Raw genomic sequence first — 17781 nt, forward strand, 5'->3', positions numbered from 1 at the left:
TACAGACACCTGTGTCTGTCACCTGACACTATATAAATGTCTCACAGTGTTTGTCATTATACCCTGATGAAGACAGCTTGTCTGTCACCTGACACTATATAAATGTCTCACAGTGTTTGTCATTATACCCTGATGAAGACAGCTTGTCTGTCACCTGACACTATATAAATGTCTCACAGTGTTTGTCATTATACCCTGATGAAGACAGCTTGTCTGTCACCTGACACTATATAAATGTCTCACAGTGTTTGTCATTATACCCTGATGAAGACAGCTTGTCTGTCGAAACTTTAATACGTTGGACGTTTTAATAAACATTTCATAAAATATTTTCCCATTACAGCAGAGTTGCAGTTTTGTTCTATTCTTCACATCTTTCACATCGAATGATCATTGTTTTCAATCTTTAGATCGAACCATTGCTCCGCTGTGTCCCTTCTCCCTGATGAGTACGGTATTATTTTTTTTGGGGGGGGGGGGGGGGGGGGGGGGTTCGATGCCAGCCGCCCAGCAAAGGGCTACCTGTCCTCAGCATCTGGCTCTGAGGAGTATTCCTCAGAGACGAGGCCATACACCAAACTATTTAACAAAATGCCAAATTGCATTTTGTCTCTATTGTTTATTCAGTTAAGCCTATACTCAATTGAACTGTGATTTCTGCATTTATAAAGCATTTTTAAACATGCCTCACTTATCAAAAATAATACAGATATCCTTTTAACATAGAATGTTAAAGGAAATATGAACATTTTATTTTCATTTTCCAGATGTAACATTAGCTTGCTAGCTAGTACATAAAACAATTGCTAACGACATCGCCGAAGAGTCCTACTATTGACATTTTTCAGTTGACTTTCCTTGAATAGATCTAACAAAAATTAATATTCAAAACATTCAAATTCAATTCCCCATTTCAGACTCATAGCTAGCAATAACTATTTATTGAGTAAAACGTACTAACACGCGGTGGTAAAGTTAGCTAGCGTTTCTCCCTTATTCACTAATGCAACGTTAGCTAGCTAGCTACATTAGCTAAGCCCCTTGGACATTGTCAACACATTTTACAACTCGGTCAGTATACGTTGCAAAACAAAATAATTTAGTTAAGAATGTTAGCAACTTCACTATTTGCACGTTACGACCCAGGACAAATTAAGAGAGACAGAAACCAGTTGCTTTCATTTTGACTCAAAGATTATCTATTATATTGACAACAAGATAGCCAAGTGAACGATCTAACAATGGAAATACATGTCAATGATTGAAGGCGGGCGAGATCAAGTGGGACCATTGTAGCCAATGAGAGGGCAGATACACGTGCGAACAACAGGCACAACTAAGTAGTTTTTCTCAAAGTTGACGGAATGCTACATCCGTCCACTTAAATCAGTACATGCTCCTCCTGTGGCTGGAGGCATGGTTAACTTATTTCATGGAGTGTCTGAAAGTGGGCGTGTCAACAGAAGTGGAAAGATCAACAGAAGTGGGTGTATGGAAAGCAAATCATCTAATTGGGCAGATTTGTTGCCACTCAAGACCGTTTTGCGTGGCTGATTAGGCTGCACAATGAGTCGATTGTTGACAACTGTAGCAATTTAGCTAAGGCTAACCGTTTTCCTAACCATAACTTCCTTCTCCTAACCTGCCACGTTAATTATCCTAACCTGCTACGTTAATTATCCTAACCTGCTACGTTAATTCTCCTAACCTGCTACGTTAATTATCCTAACCTGCTACGTTAATTCTCCTAACCTGCTATGTTAATTATCCTAACCTGCTACGTTAATTCTCCTAACCTGCTACGTTAATTCTCCTAAACTGCTACGTTAATTCTCCTAAACTGCTACGTTAATTCTCCTAACCTGCTACGTTAATTATCCTAACCTGCTACGTTAATTCTCCTAACCTGCCTAGTTAATTCTCTTAACCTGCTATGTAAACATTAAGTTGACCCACGGTGCACCTGGCTATGGACGGTCTATCCAATAATCGAGCACTGATGCTACACCCATTGCTGTTGATCCACCCACAACTTTTTCAACGCCCACTTTCAGACACACTCCAAGTATACAGTTACCCATATTTGGGTCAACCCTAACCCTAACCCTGTGCAGCCAAAATGGAAAGAACGTCATTTGTCCCGTGTTAAAGGTTCATAATGTGAAGGAGAAAAAAAAACATTGTAAGTCTTAAAATTGTGAGATAGCAACTGTGTTTTAATGTACTGTATTCTCGACATAGCTCATTCTAATATTTCTACTACTGTACATTGCATTTTAGTTACACTTGTTTATACACACCACATATTTATTTAAAGACTGGATTCTCGACATAGCTCATTCTAATATTTCTACTACTGTACATATCATTCCTAGTATATCTTGTGTAAATTAATCTGGTGTAGATGCGTATAGATTGGATTACTGTTACAGTGCTATTGGGTTGTTAGTTGTATTCGTTCCGAAATGTCTTGATTTCTTGTTGTACTTTTTTAAAAAGTATTATTTGTGTAACTGTTTGACATTTTACTGCATTGTTAGGCGCTAGTAACACCCGCTATAACATCTGCTAAACTGTAAACGTGACCAATAAACTTTGATTTGTAAATTTTATTGAGTTGGAAAACGTGTTGACATCTCCAGGGGTTTAGCTAGCTGCTAGCTAGCTACATTAGGGCCCGATTCCGACCAGAGTTAAGCGCGCTAAATGGAACGTGATTCTCTATGCGTATTCTTACCTTGAACTTAAGCATGCGAATAGCACGCTATTCACCTGCTATTAGTTTTGGGTGGAGATCGAAAACATGTAGTTGTAGCGGATGTGTGTCTACCTTAACTTAATGGGGTGGCAGGGAGTCTAGTGGTTAGAGTGTTGGACTAGTAACCGAAAGGATGCAAGATCAAATCCCTGAGCTGACAAGGTCAAAATCTGTCGTTCTGCCCCTGAACAAGGCAGTTAACACACTGTTCCTAGGCTGTCATTGAAAATAAGAATTTGCTCTTAACTGACTTGCCTAGTTAAATAAAAATACAAAATTCCACCACCGTGCATGAAGAACATTGAGGGAACCTACTGTTTAGAAATACACCCTTCTCCATGCACTGTAATTTACAAGAGCACATGATAAGACCTAAGTAAATTAGTAATTCATTTGGATAAGGGAATTGTAAATATACAGTTGAAGTCGGAAGTTTACATACATTTAGGTTGTAATCATTAAAACTTGTTTTTCAACCACTCCACATATTTCTTGTTAACAAACTATAGTTTTGGCAAGTCGGTTAGGACATCTACTTTGTGCATGACACAAGTAATTTTTCCAACAATTGTTTACAGACAGATTATTTCACTTATAATTCACTGTATCACAATTCCAGTGGGTCAGAAGTTTACATATACTAAGTTGACTGTGCCTTTAAACAGCTTGGAAAATTCCAGAAAACGATGTCATGGCTTTAGAAGCTTCTGATAGGCTAATTGACCTAATTTGAGACAATTGGAGGTGTTCCTGTGGATGTATTTCAAGGCCTACCTTCAAACTCACTGCCTCTTTGCTTGACATCATGGAAAAATCAAAAGAAATCAGCCAAGACCTCAGAAAAAATATTGTAGACCTCCACAACTCTGGTTCATCCTTGGGAGCCATTTCCAAACGCCTGAAGGTACCACTTTCATCTGTACAAACAATAGTACGCAAGTATAAACACCATGGGACCACGCAGCCGTCATACCACTCAGGAAGGAGACGCGTTCTGTCTCCTAGAGATGAACGTACTTTCATGCGAAAAGTGCAAATCAATCCCAAAACAACGGCAAAGGACCTTGTGAAGATGCTGGAGGAAACAGGTACAAAAGTATCTATATCGACAGTAAAACGAGTCCTATATCGACATAACCCGAAAGGCCGCTCAGCAAGGAAGAGGCCACTGCTCCAAAACCACCATAAAAAAAGCCAGACTACGGATTGCAACTGCACATGGGGACAAAGATCTGTAACGGGTGTCGTCGGAAGAATGAGACCAAGGCGCAGCGTTCTTTGAGTTCCACATAATTTATTAACGAAGTGAAACTTTAGAAAAGACAAAACAACAAAGAATACAACAACCGAACAGCTTCGTTGTGCAAACTACCTGCACACAAACAAAGAACAAGATCCCACACAGAAGGAGGGAAAAGGGCTGCCTAAGTATGATCCCCAATCAGAGACAACGATAGACAGCTGCCTCTGATTGGGAACCACACTCGGCCAGACACAAAGAAATAAAGAACATAGAATGCCCACCCAAATCACACCCTGACCAAACCAAAAGAGAGACATAAAAAGGCTCTCTAAGGTCAGGGCGTGACAAGATCGTACTTTTTGGAGAAATGTCCTCTGGTTTGATGAAACAAAAATATAACTGTTTGGCCATAATGACCATCGTTATGCTTGGAGGAAAAAGGGGGATGCTTGCAAGCTGAAGAACACCATCCCAACCGTGAAGCACGGGGGTGGCAGCATCATGTTGTGGGGGTGCTTTGCTGCAGGAGGGACTGGTGCACTTCACAAAATAGAGGGCATCATGAGGAAAGAAAATTATGTGGATATATTGAAGCAACATCTCAAGACATCAGTCAGGAAATTAAAGCTTGGTCGCAAATGGGTCTTCCAAATGGACAATGACCCCAAGCATACTTCCAAAGTTGTGGCAAAATGGCTTAAGGACAACAAAGGCAAGGTATTATAGTAGCCATCACAAAGCCCTGACCTCAATCCTGTAGAAAATTTGTAGGCAGAACTGAAAAAGAGTGTGCAAGCAAGGAGGCCTACAAACCTGACTCAGTTACACCAGCTCTTTCAGGAGGAATGGGCCAAAATTCACCCAACTTATTGTGGGAAGCTTGTGGAAGGCTACCCGAAACGTTTGACCCAAGTTAAACAATTTAAAGGCAATGCTACCAAATACTAATTGAGTGTGTGTAAACTTCTGACCCACTGGGAATGTGATAAAATAAATAAAAGCTGAAATAAATCATTCTCTCTTCTATTATTCTGACATTTCACATTCTGAAAATAAAGTGATGATCCTAACTGACATAAGACAGAGAATTTTACTAGGATTACATGTCAGGAATTGTGAAAAGCTGAGTTTAAATGCATTTGGCTAAGGTGTATGTAAACTTCCGACTTCAACTGTAAATGACAGTTATTTTAGATATATTTGACCTTTTAACCAGCGGAGATAAAATGTGAAACCGGTCATACAGCAGCAAACTGAAGCATATCAACATATTTACTTTCCCACAGAAAAGTTTATGAAATGCTGTGCCATTCTGTAGAATTTAATTGTACGGCCTTTTAACTTGCAGGGACGGGCACTCTAGAATGTCTTAATCATATTCTTCCCCCGACTTTCTCTGTTTCCTAATTCTATCATGTTAAATATTAACCACATATCAGTAGCAAACATCAGTAGGCCTAATAATAACACCTATTCAACTGCCAATTTACTGTTAGTTCCCTTGAGTTGGTATAGCCTCCATTATCCATGTAATTACATCGCTTCAATTACCTTCATTTGCTTCCTCTGTAAACGCCGTTACGGCCATTTGGCTGTTGCTGAGGATAATTTGTAACAGTTGATAATATTTTTTAAAAACATGTCGACTAAATACATCGTTATGGAAGGGAACACAGACCAAGCAGTAACAGTTTGAACCCGACGCAAAATACTTGGCTGTGACATCACACAGTTCCATGGTTAGTGTAGGTAATAGACGAGGGTATAGCCTACTATTGTACACTATTCTCCCTATTATAATTCTATGTACGCCAATCTTCCAATATTATCATGGAATAAAAACCTTAATGTGTCAATTTTCAGAATGAATCAAACCACCGTTTTCTTTCTTTTGTGAGTAAAGCCTCTCCAAACCAGTTTTTTAATGGATTCATAAATATTTTCCTAATCCTAAATAATCTACGAGATCAGAGAATTTTTAAATCTACCAATTTCTTCTGAAACTGAGACGAATATGCATATATTAAGATGGCTTTCCTACGTACGCCTTTCCCACGCACTTCTCAGTATTTGGTATTCAGACTTACCTTATTCAGTCACGTAACACGCTCTGCAGGTGTGACTCTATAAATAAATTTCATTCAACCGCTGAAAACCCTCCCACTTGCTGGCCAACAGATTTTGTTGTGGTGTTTTCATTCAATAGGGTTTTCAGTACATTTATCTTAAACTATCGCTTTAAATACGGTGTACCTTTAATTATAATTTTGTCGACAGACTCAATAGAATAGTTGTAGAGAACGGGTTCAGAATATAGGGATCAATGAAAGAATGCCATCAAGCTGGAGACTCATATCTCCCTCACTTGCTTTAAGCACCAGCTGTCAGAGCAGCTCACAGATCACTGCACCTCACTGCACCTGTACAGATCACTGCACCTGTACAGATCACTGCACCTGTACAGATCACTGCACCTGTACAGATCACTGCACCTGTACAGATCACTGCACCTGTACAGATCACTGCACCTGTACATAGCCCATCTGTAAATAGCGCATCCAACTACCTCATCCCCATACTGTATTTATTTATTTATCTTGCTCCTTTTCCCCCCAGTATCTCTACTTGCACATTCATCTTCTGCACATCTATCACTCCAGTGTTTAATTGGTATACTGTAATTACTTCGTCACCACGGCCTATTTATTGCCTTACCTCCCTTATCTTACCTTATTTGCACACAATGTATATAGTCTTTTTCTACTGTATTATTGACTGTGTTTGTTTATTCCATGTGTAACTCTGTGTTGTTGTATGTGTCGAACTGCTTTGCTTTATCTTGGCCAGGTCGCAGTTGTAAATGAGAACTTGTTCTCAACTAGCCTACCTGGTTAAATAAAGGTGAAATAAATAAATAAATGTTTTTTTAAATAATTAGTTACGAAAGAGTTATAATATGACCCTCAGACTACACCATTTGATCCGTAATATTTACCCTGAGGATTTGAACCTTGTGGGGATCTTCAGGCACCATTGACCTCAATGAGAAACAGAAGAAGGTAAGTCACGGCCCTTCTGGTACATGGGGCTGGTACAGCCTATATATCAGCATCATTTTCAAAGCGGGGTTTAGACTTTTGGAATATTCACTAACACTGGTATAGCGTAAGCACATTTTGAAAACAGCCATAAGGATAACACTACTATGTCATTGTACTAATACATCTATAAAGATATTCTAAATATGAGCTCTTGCATAGCACGACATAAATTAATCTACATTTTGGAAAACAGTTAAGACGCTAAAGCGTGGAAATTCCTCTCCTTCCTTACCCAAGCAAGTTATACCTGTAAAAATGCAGTTAGGACCTGTTATAACACGTTCATGAGACGCTTATAGATGTGTAACTGCATTATTACAGTTTAATGAATTATATCCATAGCATATCTAATAGCGCATTTAAAAAATATATTCAAAAATTGAACCACGAAAAAACACATTGAGACCCAGGTCTCATTTGCAAATGTGTCCTGGGAACAATACAGAAAATACAATTATACACAATTTAAAACATGGATATGTGGATATGTAGTCAAAGTAAATCATTACCAAATTTGGAAAAATTCAATAATAGTGACCTAAAAATATTTTTTTAAATGCATTGTTTATTTACAGTCATTACAGTCACAATTGTCATTGTGAACAGGGCAGTCACAATCATAGATATTTTATACAACTTTTTGTTTATGACACTTGTTCACTCTCACTGTGAAAGCTAAACATACTCATCACAAATAAGGCCCTTCCTACTTAGAAAGTGTCTCGAATAATTGATCAGCTCATTGATACGGTCCGACCAAAGAGATTGATGAAATAATATTAATATTAGTTAATATTGCCAATTAACGTTATAATATAGAGATGGATAGAGGGCGCACTTGCCCACAATGGAGATAGCCCACAATGGTGATTCCTATGCTGTCACAGAATCCATCAATGTAAAGAAAAGATGTGTTTCCTCTTTCCCATCTCTATACTTTCTAAACAAATGCAACCAAAAAAAGGCACTAAACAGCTTGGCTGAATTTACATAACCATAAAGACCAATGAAAACGCATTGTACCAGTACAGGCCCAATGCTGTCATGGTCAGCTCTTTTCCCGTCACTGGAATCGTCAAACACAAACCACCAAACAGACTTCGACTGTCCATCCTTTGTGGTCATCAGCTAAAACTGAGAAGGTCTTTAGACCAGCCAAAGAAGAGTCCTATCATGACCAATGCTTCTAGCAACGCACACAAGAGCCAAGAGTTTCTCCAGCTCTCAGAAATGGACCTCTTCTCCCCATGTCACTGCCTCAGCCTCAGCCATGGTCAGATTACCAAAGAAGTCTAACTCTGATGCAAGAGTGGGCAACCGGGGGAGAAGTGGGGGGGGGCAACGACGACAGTACAACCTCTCTCACTGGGACTGTTAGCCATATTGGTTTGTCTTTCCGTTGCCAGACCTTGCATTGTGGAACAGAGCGTAGTTGCACAGCCCCTCAATTGTTATGAGGGACTTCTGGTCGCACGCAAAAGGTTGTACTATGACTGTGCCTTCAAAGCGAGAGTGCCTGTGTGGTGTCCGTGTCGGACATGACCGATGAGCGCCCAGGTCCTCCCTGGATCTTGCTGACTATCCCCTGGGCCGGCCAGCAGTGGTAGATGCGGATAAGCTTGAGGACGTCTCTGCGGAAGCGTTCACCCACAAACACATACAGGAAGGGGTTGAGGCAGGCATGCATATAGGCCAGGCTCTTCAGCACCTGGCCGGCCACGTCGAAACGCTTTTCCGCATCGCAGTCCATTTCGGTGCTGTTTACCGCCTTGGTGGCCTCCACCACCAGCACGCTGTTATATGGCAATTGGGAGAGGACAAACACAGCCACCACCACCATGATCACGCGCAGTGCCTTGTGCTTCTTGAAGTTGCGGGTTTTGAGCAGGGTGCGGATGATGCCGGCGTAGCAGAACACCATCACCAGGAGGGGCAGGCAGAAGCCCATGCAGATCTGAAGCGCCAGGACCAGGATCTTGGTGCGGTTGTCCTGGTTACTCCAGTAGACCATGGTGCAGGAGCCCCGGCCCTCCAGCTCCTTGACGTTGGCGAACATGAACTCGGGCAGGGCCAACACCACGGCCAGGAGCCAGACGCAGGCGCACACCAACTTGCTGCAGCTCAGCCGCTGTCTCTTGGAATTCTGGGCCATGGTGGTCTGGACGATGACCACGTAGCGATCGACACTGATGCAGGTGAGCAGCAGCATGCTGCTGAAGAAGTTGATCTTGTAGAGGGCATAGGTGACCTTGCAGAGGCCCAAGCCGAAGCTCCATCCCTGGTTGGCCTCCACGGCCCATAAGGGTAGAGTGCCCAAGAAGAAGAGGTCGGCCACAGCTAGGTTCAACAGGTAGACATCGGTCATGGTCTTGAGACGCTGGCGGAAGTGCAGGTAGATCCACACCACGGTCAGGTTACCCAGGCCTCCCAGGATGACGATGAACCAGTAGAGAGGTGGTTCATACTGGCCTCTGAAAGCCCTAACGGCAGATTTGTCGCACATAAAGTCATCCACAACATCCTCACCAACCGTGGGGGTGAAGCTGGAGTCGTAGTCGAACACCTGTGTGTAAGACAGGACAACATAGCTTGTTGGACATGTGGACCAATGGTGCCAGTAAATGATAGGAGCAGAATATACGTTTGCGGACAGAAATATCGGCACACTTTTCTTAAATAATTTCCTATTTTATTGTAAAATAAAAAAATAAAATGATAATAACTTTGTCAGATTCTCAAATACATTTTATTTTTGCAAACTTGGCAATTTTAAATCAGGGCCGGATTACCGAACAGGCACGCAGGGGGGTTGGGGGTCCCCTGGAGGTAGGGGGGCCACCAAATAGCATATGATAACAAAAAATGTTTCATTGCAGGAAATTAGCTTTGAAAATGCTAAATGTTTTCTTAGCCTCATGACAAAATGTGTAGAATAGCATTATAAAACTCAAAATGTTTCTCTCTGCACTATGGCGAAATCAGTTTTCCTAAAAAAGGAAAATGATTGGCACCCCAGAGCTAGTACTTGGTTACACAGCCTTTGGACAACACTGCAGACAAACACTTCCGGTAGCCATCAATGAGCATGCTGCACCTTTCTACTGAAAATGTGGCCCACTTTTCAGCAGCAAATTGCTCTAATTCATCAATATTTGAAGGGTGCCCTCCACCAACTGCTGTTTTCAGATCTCGTTTTGGATATAATTCAGATCTGGACTCTTCCCTGGCCACTCCAGAACAGTCCAGCATCTTTTCTTAACCATTCCTAGGGGCTTTTTTATGTGTGTTTGGTGTTGTTGTCCTTCTGGAAGACCCACAACCGTCAATGGAGACCCAGTTTTTGGTCACTGGGTTTAACATTAGACTACAAAACACCTTATAATCTGCTGATTTCATGATGCCTTGTGCACGTTCAAGGCCCCCAATACCAGAGGCAGCAAAGCAACCCCAAAGCATTATTAAATCTCCCCCATTTGATTGTATGGAGGATGTTCTTTTCATTGAATGCTTTATTTGGCCATAAATAAACAAAGCGCTCTAATTTTGTTTAATTGGTCCACACTTTATTTTGTGGGGTGTAGGCTTGTTTAAGTGGGTTTTTGAGAAGTTCAATCAGTTTCCTTCAGCATTGTGGTCTTCCTATGTTTAACCAACGACCAAATGAAGCGTTCAAAGAAAATAACACCTTCCTCTGCAATCAGGTTTGATACTGCTAATGGATTGCTTTGCTGCCTCTTGTACTAGGGGCTTTGAATGTGTGCAAGACGACGTCATGAAATCAGCAGATTATTTTGGAGTGCAGTGTTCAACCCAGTGTCCAAAAAAAAAACTGTGTCTCTGTTGAAGGTTTTGGGTCTTCAATTGGACAACAACCCCAAAGCACCCTGGAAGGGTTCTAGAATAAACACTGGAATGGTTCTAGAAGAAACACTGGAAGGGTTCTAGAAGAAACACTGGAATGGTTCTAGAAGAAACACTGGAATGTTCTGGAGTGGCCAGTGAAGAGTCCAGATCTGAATCACATCCATAATCTTTGGCGAGAGATGAACACAGCAGTTGGTGAATGGGACCTCTTAAACATTGAAGATTTAGAGCAGTTTGCTGCTGAAGAGTGGGCCAAATGACCAAATAGAAAAGTTCAGCAAGCTCATTGATGGTTACAAGAAGCATTTGTTGGCAGTTATCTTGGCCAATGGCTACGCAACCAAGTACTAGCTCTGAAGTGCCAATAATTTTGTCCCATGCCATTTGTCTTTATTTTCTAAATTAAAATGGTAAACTTAACTTTACAATGTTTAACATCCAATAAGGTGGGGAGAGCAAAAGTTTTTTTCAATTTCAAGTACTTTTAGAAGAAATAGGGAATTATTTAAGAAAAGTGCAAAGGTGCCAATATACTGTACACATACTTATATAGATCAGGTCTCCAACATTTTATCTCATAAGAGCACGTAAAAAAAATCTATATACATGTAATTTAACTGTTATGAATTAAAATAATAAAAATTGGATGTGATTAAATGTTTTTGCTATTTCATACAAATATAACACACACACAATATTTTACACAAATGGTATAAAAAGTACAAAAAATGTAATATATAGTGTACAAGTTGTTTACCTCTGAATCCATTGGTGAAGTCACCATGTCACCTATAACTGGCATCTGGAAAGAGACGCGAGAGAAACAACAAAATGAGTCAGGAAAATAACACACAGTTATTTTAGGTCATGGTGTAATGTTGACTAAATATTCAAACTAAAATATTACAGCACGATGAAGTAGATACTTTGTAGTAATACATGCAAAAATACTTACATTTCAAATCTGCTATCTTAAATGTTAATACATTTGAGAACACTACACGAGACCAGCTGTTCAGACAATTTTACTTACAGTTGTTCTCTGCTAGTGAGATGTCAAACAGATGTCAAAAATTCAAGATGCTTGTTGGTTGCTTCCTTATCACCGAGTTGCTTTAGAGAACTGTCTGGCAACTGTTTGCTCTCCAGAGGTTTATAAAGGTTTCAGTTAAACCACAATTGACGTCAGGATGCAAAGCAGGGTGATATTCTATAGTGCTCATTTTGCGGGTTTTGCCGCATCTCGCTAAAACAAACCTGCAGCGTGCATACAACCTCATGCAACTTCTCAGGGATTTTAGTCATATATGAAGATGTATATGTAGCTACCTGTATACAATGGATGAGTCATAGGAAATCCCTTTTATTCCCCACAGAAGACTCCATTCATCTGATATCTATGCCAAAAGAACGCTTTCTTAGGACACCTTTGTTCATATACTGATTTACAGTTAATTTCAGAGATCCCCAAAATCTCCAGAATGACAGACATGTGCTTTGGATTTCTTCACTGTAGTATAAACATAAGAAGGTGCATTATGTTTTTTTGCAAAGGACGCACACACGCACGCACACAGACACACACACATGCATGCACACGCACACACACACGCACGCACACAGACACACACGCACGCACACAGACACACACGCACGCACGCACACAGACACACACACACACACACACACACACACACACACACACACACACAATCTCATCCCTCCTGTTATAGGAATGAAGGCCTATACTGCGCTAAATTACTTAGGTTTGTTACATCAGGCACCATGGTTACCATGGTTACCATTTCATTATATTACTGTAGTTGATTGAGTAGAACCCACACACCTTGGCCAGAGAGTCCACTCACCTGGTTTCCCAGGTCTAAATCATTCCCTGACTAGAGGGGAAGGATGCAAGCCAGCATTGCATAAAGAGCTGTCGAAGCCTACACAGTAGGTGTTTTCAAAAGACACTGTAACATAAGGCTACAACATGGGTGGTGGTAGAATCTTATTGTGCTATCTCCTGGATCCTTATTATATGTTATTATATATGATATGGGGATTTAGTAGATACCTGTCTCTACTTGTCAAGGCGCCGGGGTCGACACTGGAGCAGATTAGTAAGGTGATACACTCCAACCAGATGCCGTCAAGTTAAGAATTGCTCGAGGTGTTTACCGTACTTTTGTTTTCTTACCGTTCAAGAGTGCCACAGTGTCAGGCCTGCTGTCATGTGCCGAACGAGTCGTTAAACAACCAGATTAACTGAAGACATGACAACGCACTGAGGGTATATTTAGTTGTAGGCACGGTTCCAAAACCGTTGTATGTGTTTGCGTTACAACACTTTGAAAATATTTTGAATTTCGTAATGTACATGGGGCCTATGAACATTAATTATGTAACCACTCCCTCTTCAAATCAGGGTTGATTGGAAAAAGCTGTTCAGAAGAAGACATTGTATTATCATATCTTTGTACTCCCTGACGGCCGAAACACGTCAGAGTTTTTTTTCCATCTTTGTTTCCGTTGAACATGTCATATAAATAAAGGCATTTTTTTATTAATTATATGAAGAGTGCCTTAGTTCTCCTTTCTTTGTGAAGTAATTTCAAAATGCCTAGTCTAGTAATATCATCCCGTCTCGGCTCACGTCTCTAATCGGTTCTGCCTGGATAACCCCTGGATGCTACCAGCTGTACGTTATATGGTGATTCGACACCGTCATGCTTGCCTTGACTCGCCTTTTAGGCCTCCGTCGTAACATCTAGTGATATATCACCTGTCTCTCATATCAATCTGCACATCCTTTAGGGCCAAAACATACTGAAAAACACAGGCAGGAAAAGCAGTGTAACTTAATGGAAATTAGACAGAAGTGTGTGTGTGTGTTCAGTGTGTGTGTGTGTGTCTCAGTGTGTGTGTCTCAATGTGTGTGTGTGTGTGTGTGTGTGTGTGTGTGTGTGTGTGTGTGTGTGTGTGTGTGTGTGTGTGTGTGTGTGTGTCTCAGTGTGTGTGTGTCTCAGTGTGTGTGTGTCTCAGTGTGTGTGTGTCTCAGTGTGTGTGTGTGTCTCAGTGTGTGTGTCTCAGTGTGTGTGTCTCAGTGTGTGTGTCTCAGTGTGTGTGTCTCAGTGTGTGTCTCAGTGTGTGTGTGTGTGTGTGTGTCTCTGTGTGTGTCTCTGTGTGTGTCTCTGTGTGTGTCTCTGTGTGTGTCTCTGTGTGTGTCTCTGTGTGTGTCTCTGTGTGTGTGTGTGTGTGTATACACTACACTGTAATAAGATATCTTTCTAAACTTTACTTGAACTCTTCATCATAAGGGACTGCTTATAATGACAATAAAGCCCATAACCACTGTAAAGACACGAAACAGTGTTTAGACTAGCAAACTTGCTAACCAATAGCTACCTTCAATTTTCAATAGCTTACCTTCAATCTTCAATTCAAGCCTACTAAAAAGTGTGTGCTCTCAGGCCTGGAGGGAAGCAAAAGTTATTCCCCTATTGTACCTAAGAATAGTAAAGTCCCCTTAACTGGCTCAAATAGCCGACCAATCAGCCTGTTACCAACCCTTAGTAAACTTTTGTAAAAAATGGTGTTTGACCAGATACAATACTGTTTTTCAGTAAACAAATTGACAACAGACTTTCAGCACACTTATAGGGAAGGACACTCAACAAGCACAGCACGTACACAAATGACTGATGATTGGCTGAGAGAAATTGATGATAAAAAGATAGTGGGGCTGTTTTGTTAGACTTCAGTGCAGCTTTTGACATTATCGATCATAGTCTGTTGCTGGAAAAACGTGTGTTATGGCTTTACATCCCCTGCTATATTGTGGATAAAGAGTTGCCTGTCTAACAGAACACAGAGGGTGTTCTTTAATGGAAGCCTCTCCAACATAATCCAGGTAGAATCAAGAATTCCCCAGGGCAGTTGTCTAGGCCCCTTACTTTTTTCAATCTTTACTAACGACATGCCACTGGCTTTGAGTAAAGCCAGTGTGTCCATGTATACAGATGACTCAACACTATACACGTCAGCTACCACAGCGACTGAAATGACAGCAACACTTAACAAAAAGCTGCAGTTCATTTCAGAATGGGTGTCAAGGAATAAGTTAGTTTTGGAAATATTTAGGACTAAAAGCATTGCATTTGGGACAAATCATTCACTAAACCCTAAACCTCAACTGTGAAGCAACACAAACACAAACACACGATAACATATGCACTACACATGTACACATGTATTTTGTGTTATAGATAAGTAGTAGTAGAATAGAGGCCCGAGGGCACCCACTTAATATGTTGTGAAATCTGTTCTGAATGTATCGTAATGTTTTTAAAAATGTATAACTGCCTTAATTTTGCTGGAACCCAGGAAGAGTAGCTGCTGCCCTGGCAGTAGCTAATGGGGATCCATAATAAATACAAATACAAATACCTAGATAAAAGTTTGTGTCCTGAGAGTGTAAATGAGCAACCAACTTGACTGTTTGTAACATCTGTTATGCCATCATTATGATAGTGTTATGTAGACCGTATGACAAAGGGTTCAAATAAAGTGATATTAAACAGATCAATGGGGGTAAAGTTACATTCGAAACATGATTGTTAATGCCATTAGATTTGTAACCTATTCTTACATCACTGTGTTTGGTACAGCTGATGTGGTAATACTGAGATGTGATGAGAAAAGTGTTGCAATCAATCCTATGCAATGAAGCTGGTATTACAAAACAACAACTTGTGTTTTTTGTGAGCAAGAACTCGTGTCTGTTGTCTATGATTTGGGGTTGCTCTAAAGTTCAACCCGGTGAAGCCATTGTAACAGAATAACCAGACTTCACACGATGGTGGGTTTCTAAAAAGTTGTAACAGCGGTAGCAGCAGAGGGCAGATTTTATACAAATTAAAACGACTGAGAACATAACAAATATATACATTCAAAACTGTGTGATGTTTACAGTCTTAGTAATTCCCCGAAATACAGTATATATATATATATATATACAATATATATATTCAACAATACAGTGCATTCGGAAAGTATTCCAACCCCTTCCCTTTTTTCCACATTTTATTACGTCACGACCTTATTCTAAAATGGATGAAATACTTTTTTCCCTCATCAATCTACACACAATAACCACATAATGACAAAACAAAACAAAAGAAGAAATAAAAAAAACAGATACCTTATTTACATAAGTTGCATAAGCTTGAAATTGAGCTCAGGCTCATCATGTTTCCATTGATCATCCTTGAGATGTGTCTACACCTTGATTGGAGTCCACCTATTGTAAATTAAATTGATTGGACATGATTTGGAAAGGCACACACACATGTCTATATAAGGTCCCACAGTTGACAGTGCATGTCAGAGCAAAAACTAAGCCATTAGGTTGAAGGAATTGTCCGTAGAGCTCCGAGACAAAATTGTGTCGAGGCACAGATCTGGGGAAGGGTAACCAAAACATTTCTGTAGCATTGAAGGCCCCCAAGAACACAATGGCCTCCGTCATTCTTAAATGGTAGAAGTTTGGAACCACCAAGACTCTTCCTAGAGCTGGCCGCCCGGCCAAACTGAGCAATCGGGAGAGAAGGGTCTTGGTCAGGGAGGTGACCAAGAACCAGATGGTCACTCTGACAGAGCTCCAGAGTTCCTCTGTGGAGATGGGAGAACCTTCCAGAAGGACAACCATCTCTGCAGCACTCCACCAATCAGGCCTTTATGGTAGGGTGGCCAGACGGAAGCGACTCTTCAGTAAAAGGCACATGACAACCCACTTGGAGTTTGCCAAAAGGCACCTAAAGGACTCTCAGACCATGAGAAACAAGACTCTCTTGTCTGATGAAACCAAAATTGAACTCTTTGGCTTGAATGCCAAGCGTCACGTCTGGAGGAAACCTGGCCAATACCATTCCTACGGTGAAGCATGGTGGTGGCAGCATCATGCTGTGGGGATGTTTTTCAGCAGCAGGGACTGAGAGACTCGTCAGGATCTAGGGAAAGATGAACAGAGCAAAGTACAGAGAGATCCTTGGTGAAAACCTTCTTCAGAGCGCTCAGGACCTCAGACTGGGGTGAAGGTTCACCTTCCAACAGGACAACGACCCTAAGCCCACAGCCAAGACGACGCAGGAGTGGCTTCGGGAAGTCTCTGAATGTCATTGAGTGGCCCAGCCGGAGCTCGTACCAAATCAAACATCTCTGGAGAGACCTGAAAATAGCTATGCAGCGACGCTCCCCATCCAACCTGACAGAGCTTGAGAGGATCTGCAGAGAAGAATGGGAGAAACTCACCAAATACAGGTGCGCCAAGCTCGTAGCGTCAGACCCAAGAAGACTTAAGGCTTTAATCGCTGCCAAAGGTGCTTCAACAAAGTACTGAGTAAAAGGTCTGAATACTTATGTAAATTTGATATTTCCATTTATTTATTTATACATTTGCAAACATTTCTAAAATCCTGTTTTTGCTTTGTCATTATGGGGTATTGTGTGTAGATTGATGAAGGGAAAGAGACATTTTTAGAATAAGGCTGTAACGTAACAAAACGTGGGAAAAGTCCAGGGGTCTGAGTACTTTCTGACCGGTCTACATATGTTTGTTTTGCTGTGCGCTTCTCTGCTACATGCACATCTGACTCTAAGATTACATCATCCTGTGGTCAACTTGAAATAGCTTCCAGGAAAGAAAGGTCACGTTTGTCCCTCTGTAACGGATGTGAAATGGCTAGCTAGTTAGCGGGTACGCGCTACTAGCGTTTCAATCAGTTACGTCACTTGCTCTGAAACCTAGAAGTAGT

At 41.0% G+C, this 17781-nt stretch overlaps 1 protein-coding gene across 1 annotated transcript; it reads right to left on the bottom strand.

Annotated features, from left to right (window-relative positions):
• Positions 1–7664: 7664 nt before the first annotated feature.
• LOC120020011 (C-C chemokine receptor type 9-like) lies at positions 7665–12086 on the bottom strand. Its single transcript, XM_038963433.1, has 3 exons — positions 12000–12086; positions 11724–11768; positions 7665–9665 (listed from the first exon to the last, which is right to left on the bottom strand). The coding sequence occupies exons 2-3, from the start codon at positions 11766–11768 to the stop codon at positions 8604–8606; spliced, it is 1107 nt and encodes a 368-aa protein (XP_038819361.1). The 5' UTR covers positions 12000–12086; the 3' UTR covers positions 7665–8603.
• Positions 12087–17781: the final 5695 nt, after the last annotated feature.

The sequence above is a fragment of the Salvelinus namaycush genome, chromosome 25, assembly GCF_016432855.1.
Source record: "Salvelinus namaycush isolate Seneca chromosome 25, SaNama_1.0, whole genome shotgun sequence".
NCBI lineage: Eukaryota > Metazoa > Chordata > Actinopteri > Salmoniformes > Salmonidae > Salvelinus > Salvelinus namaycush.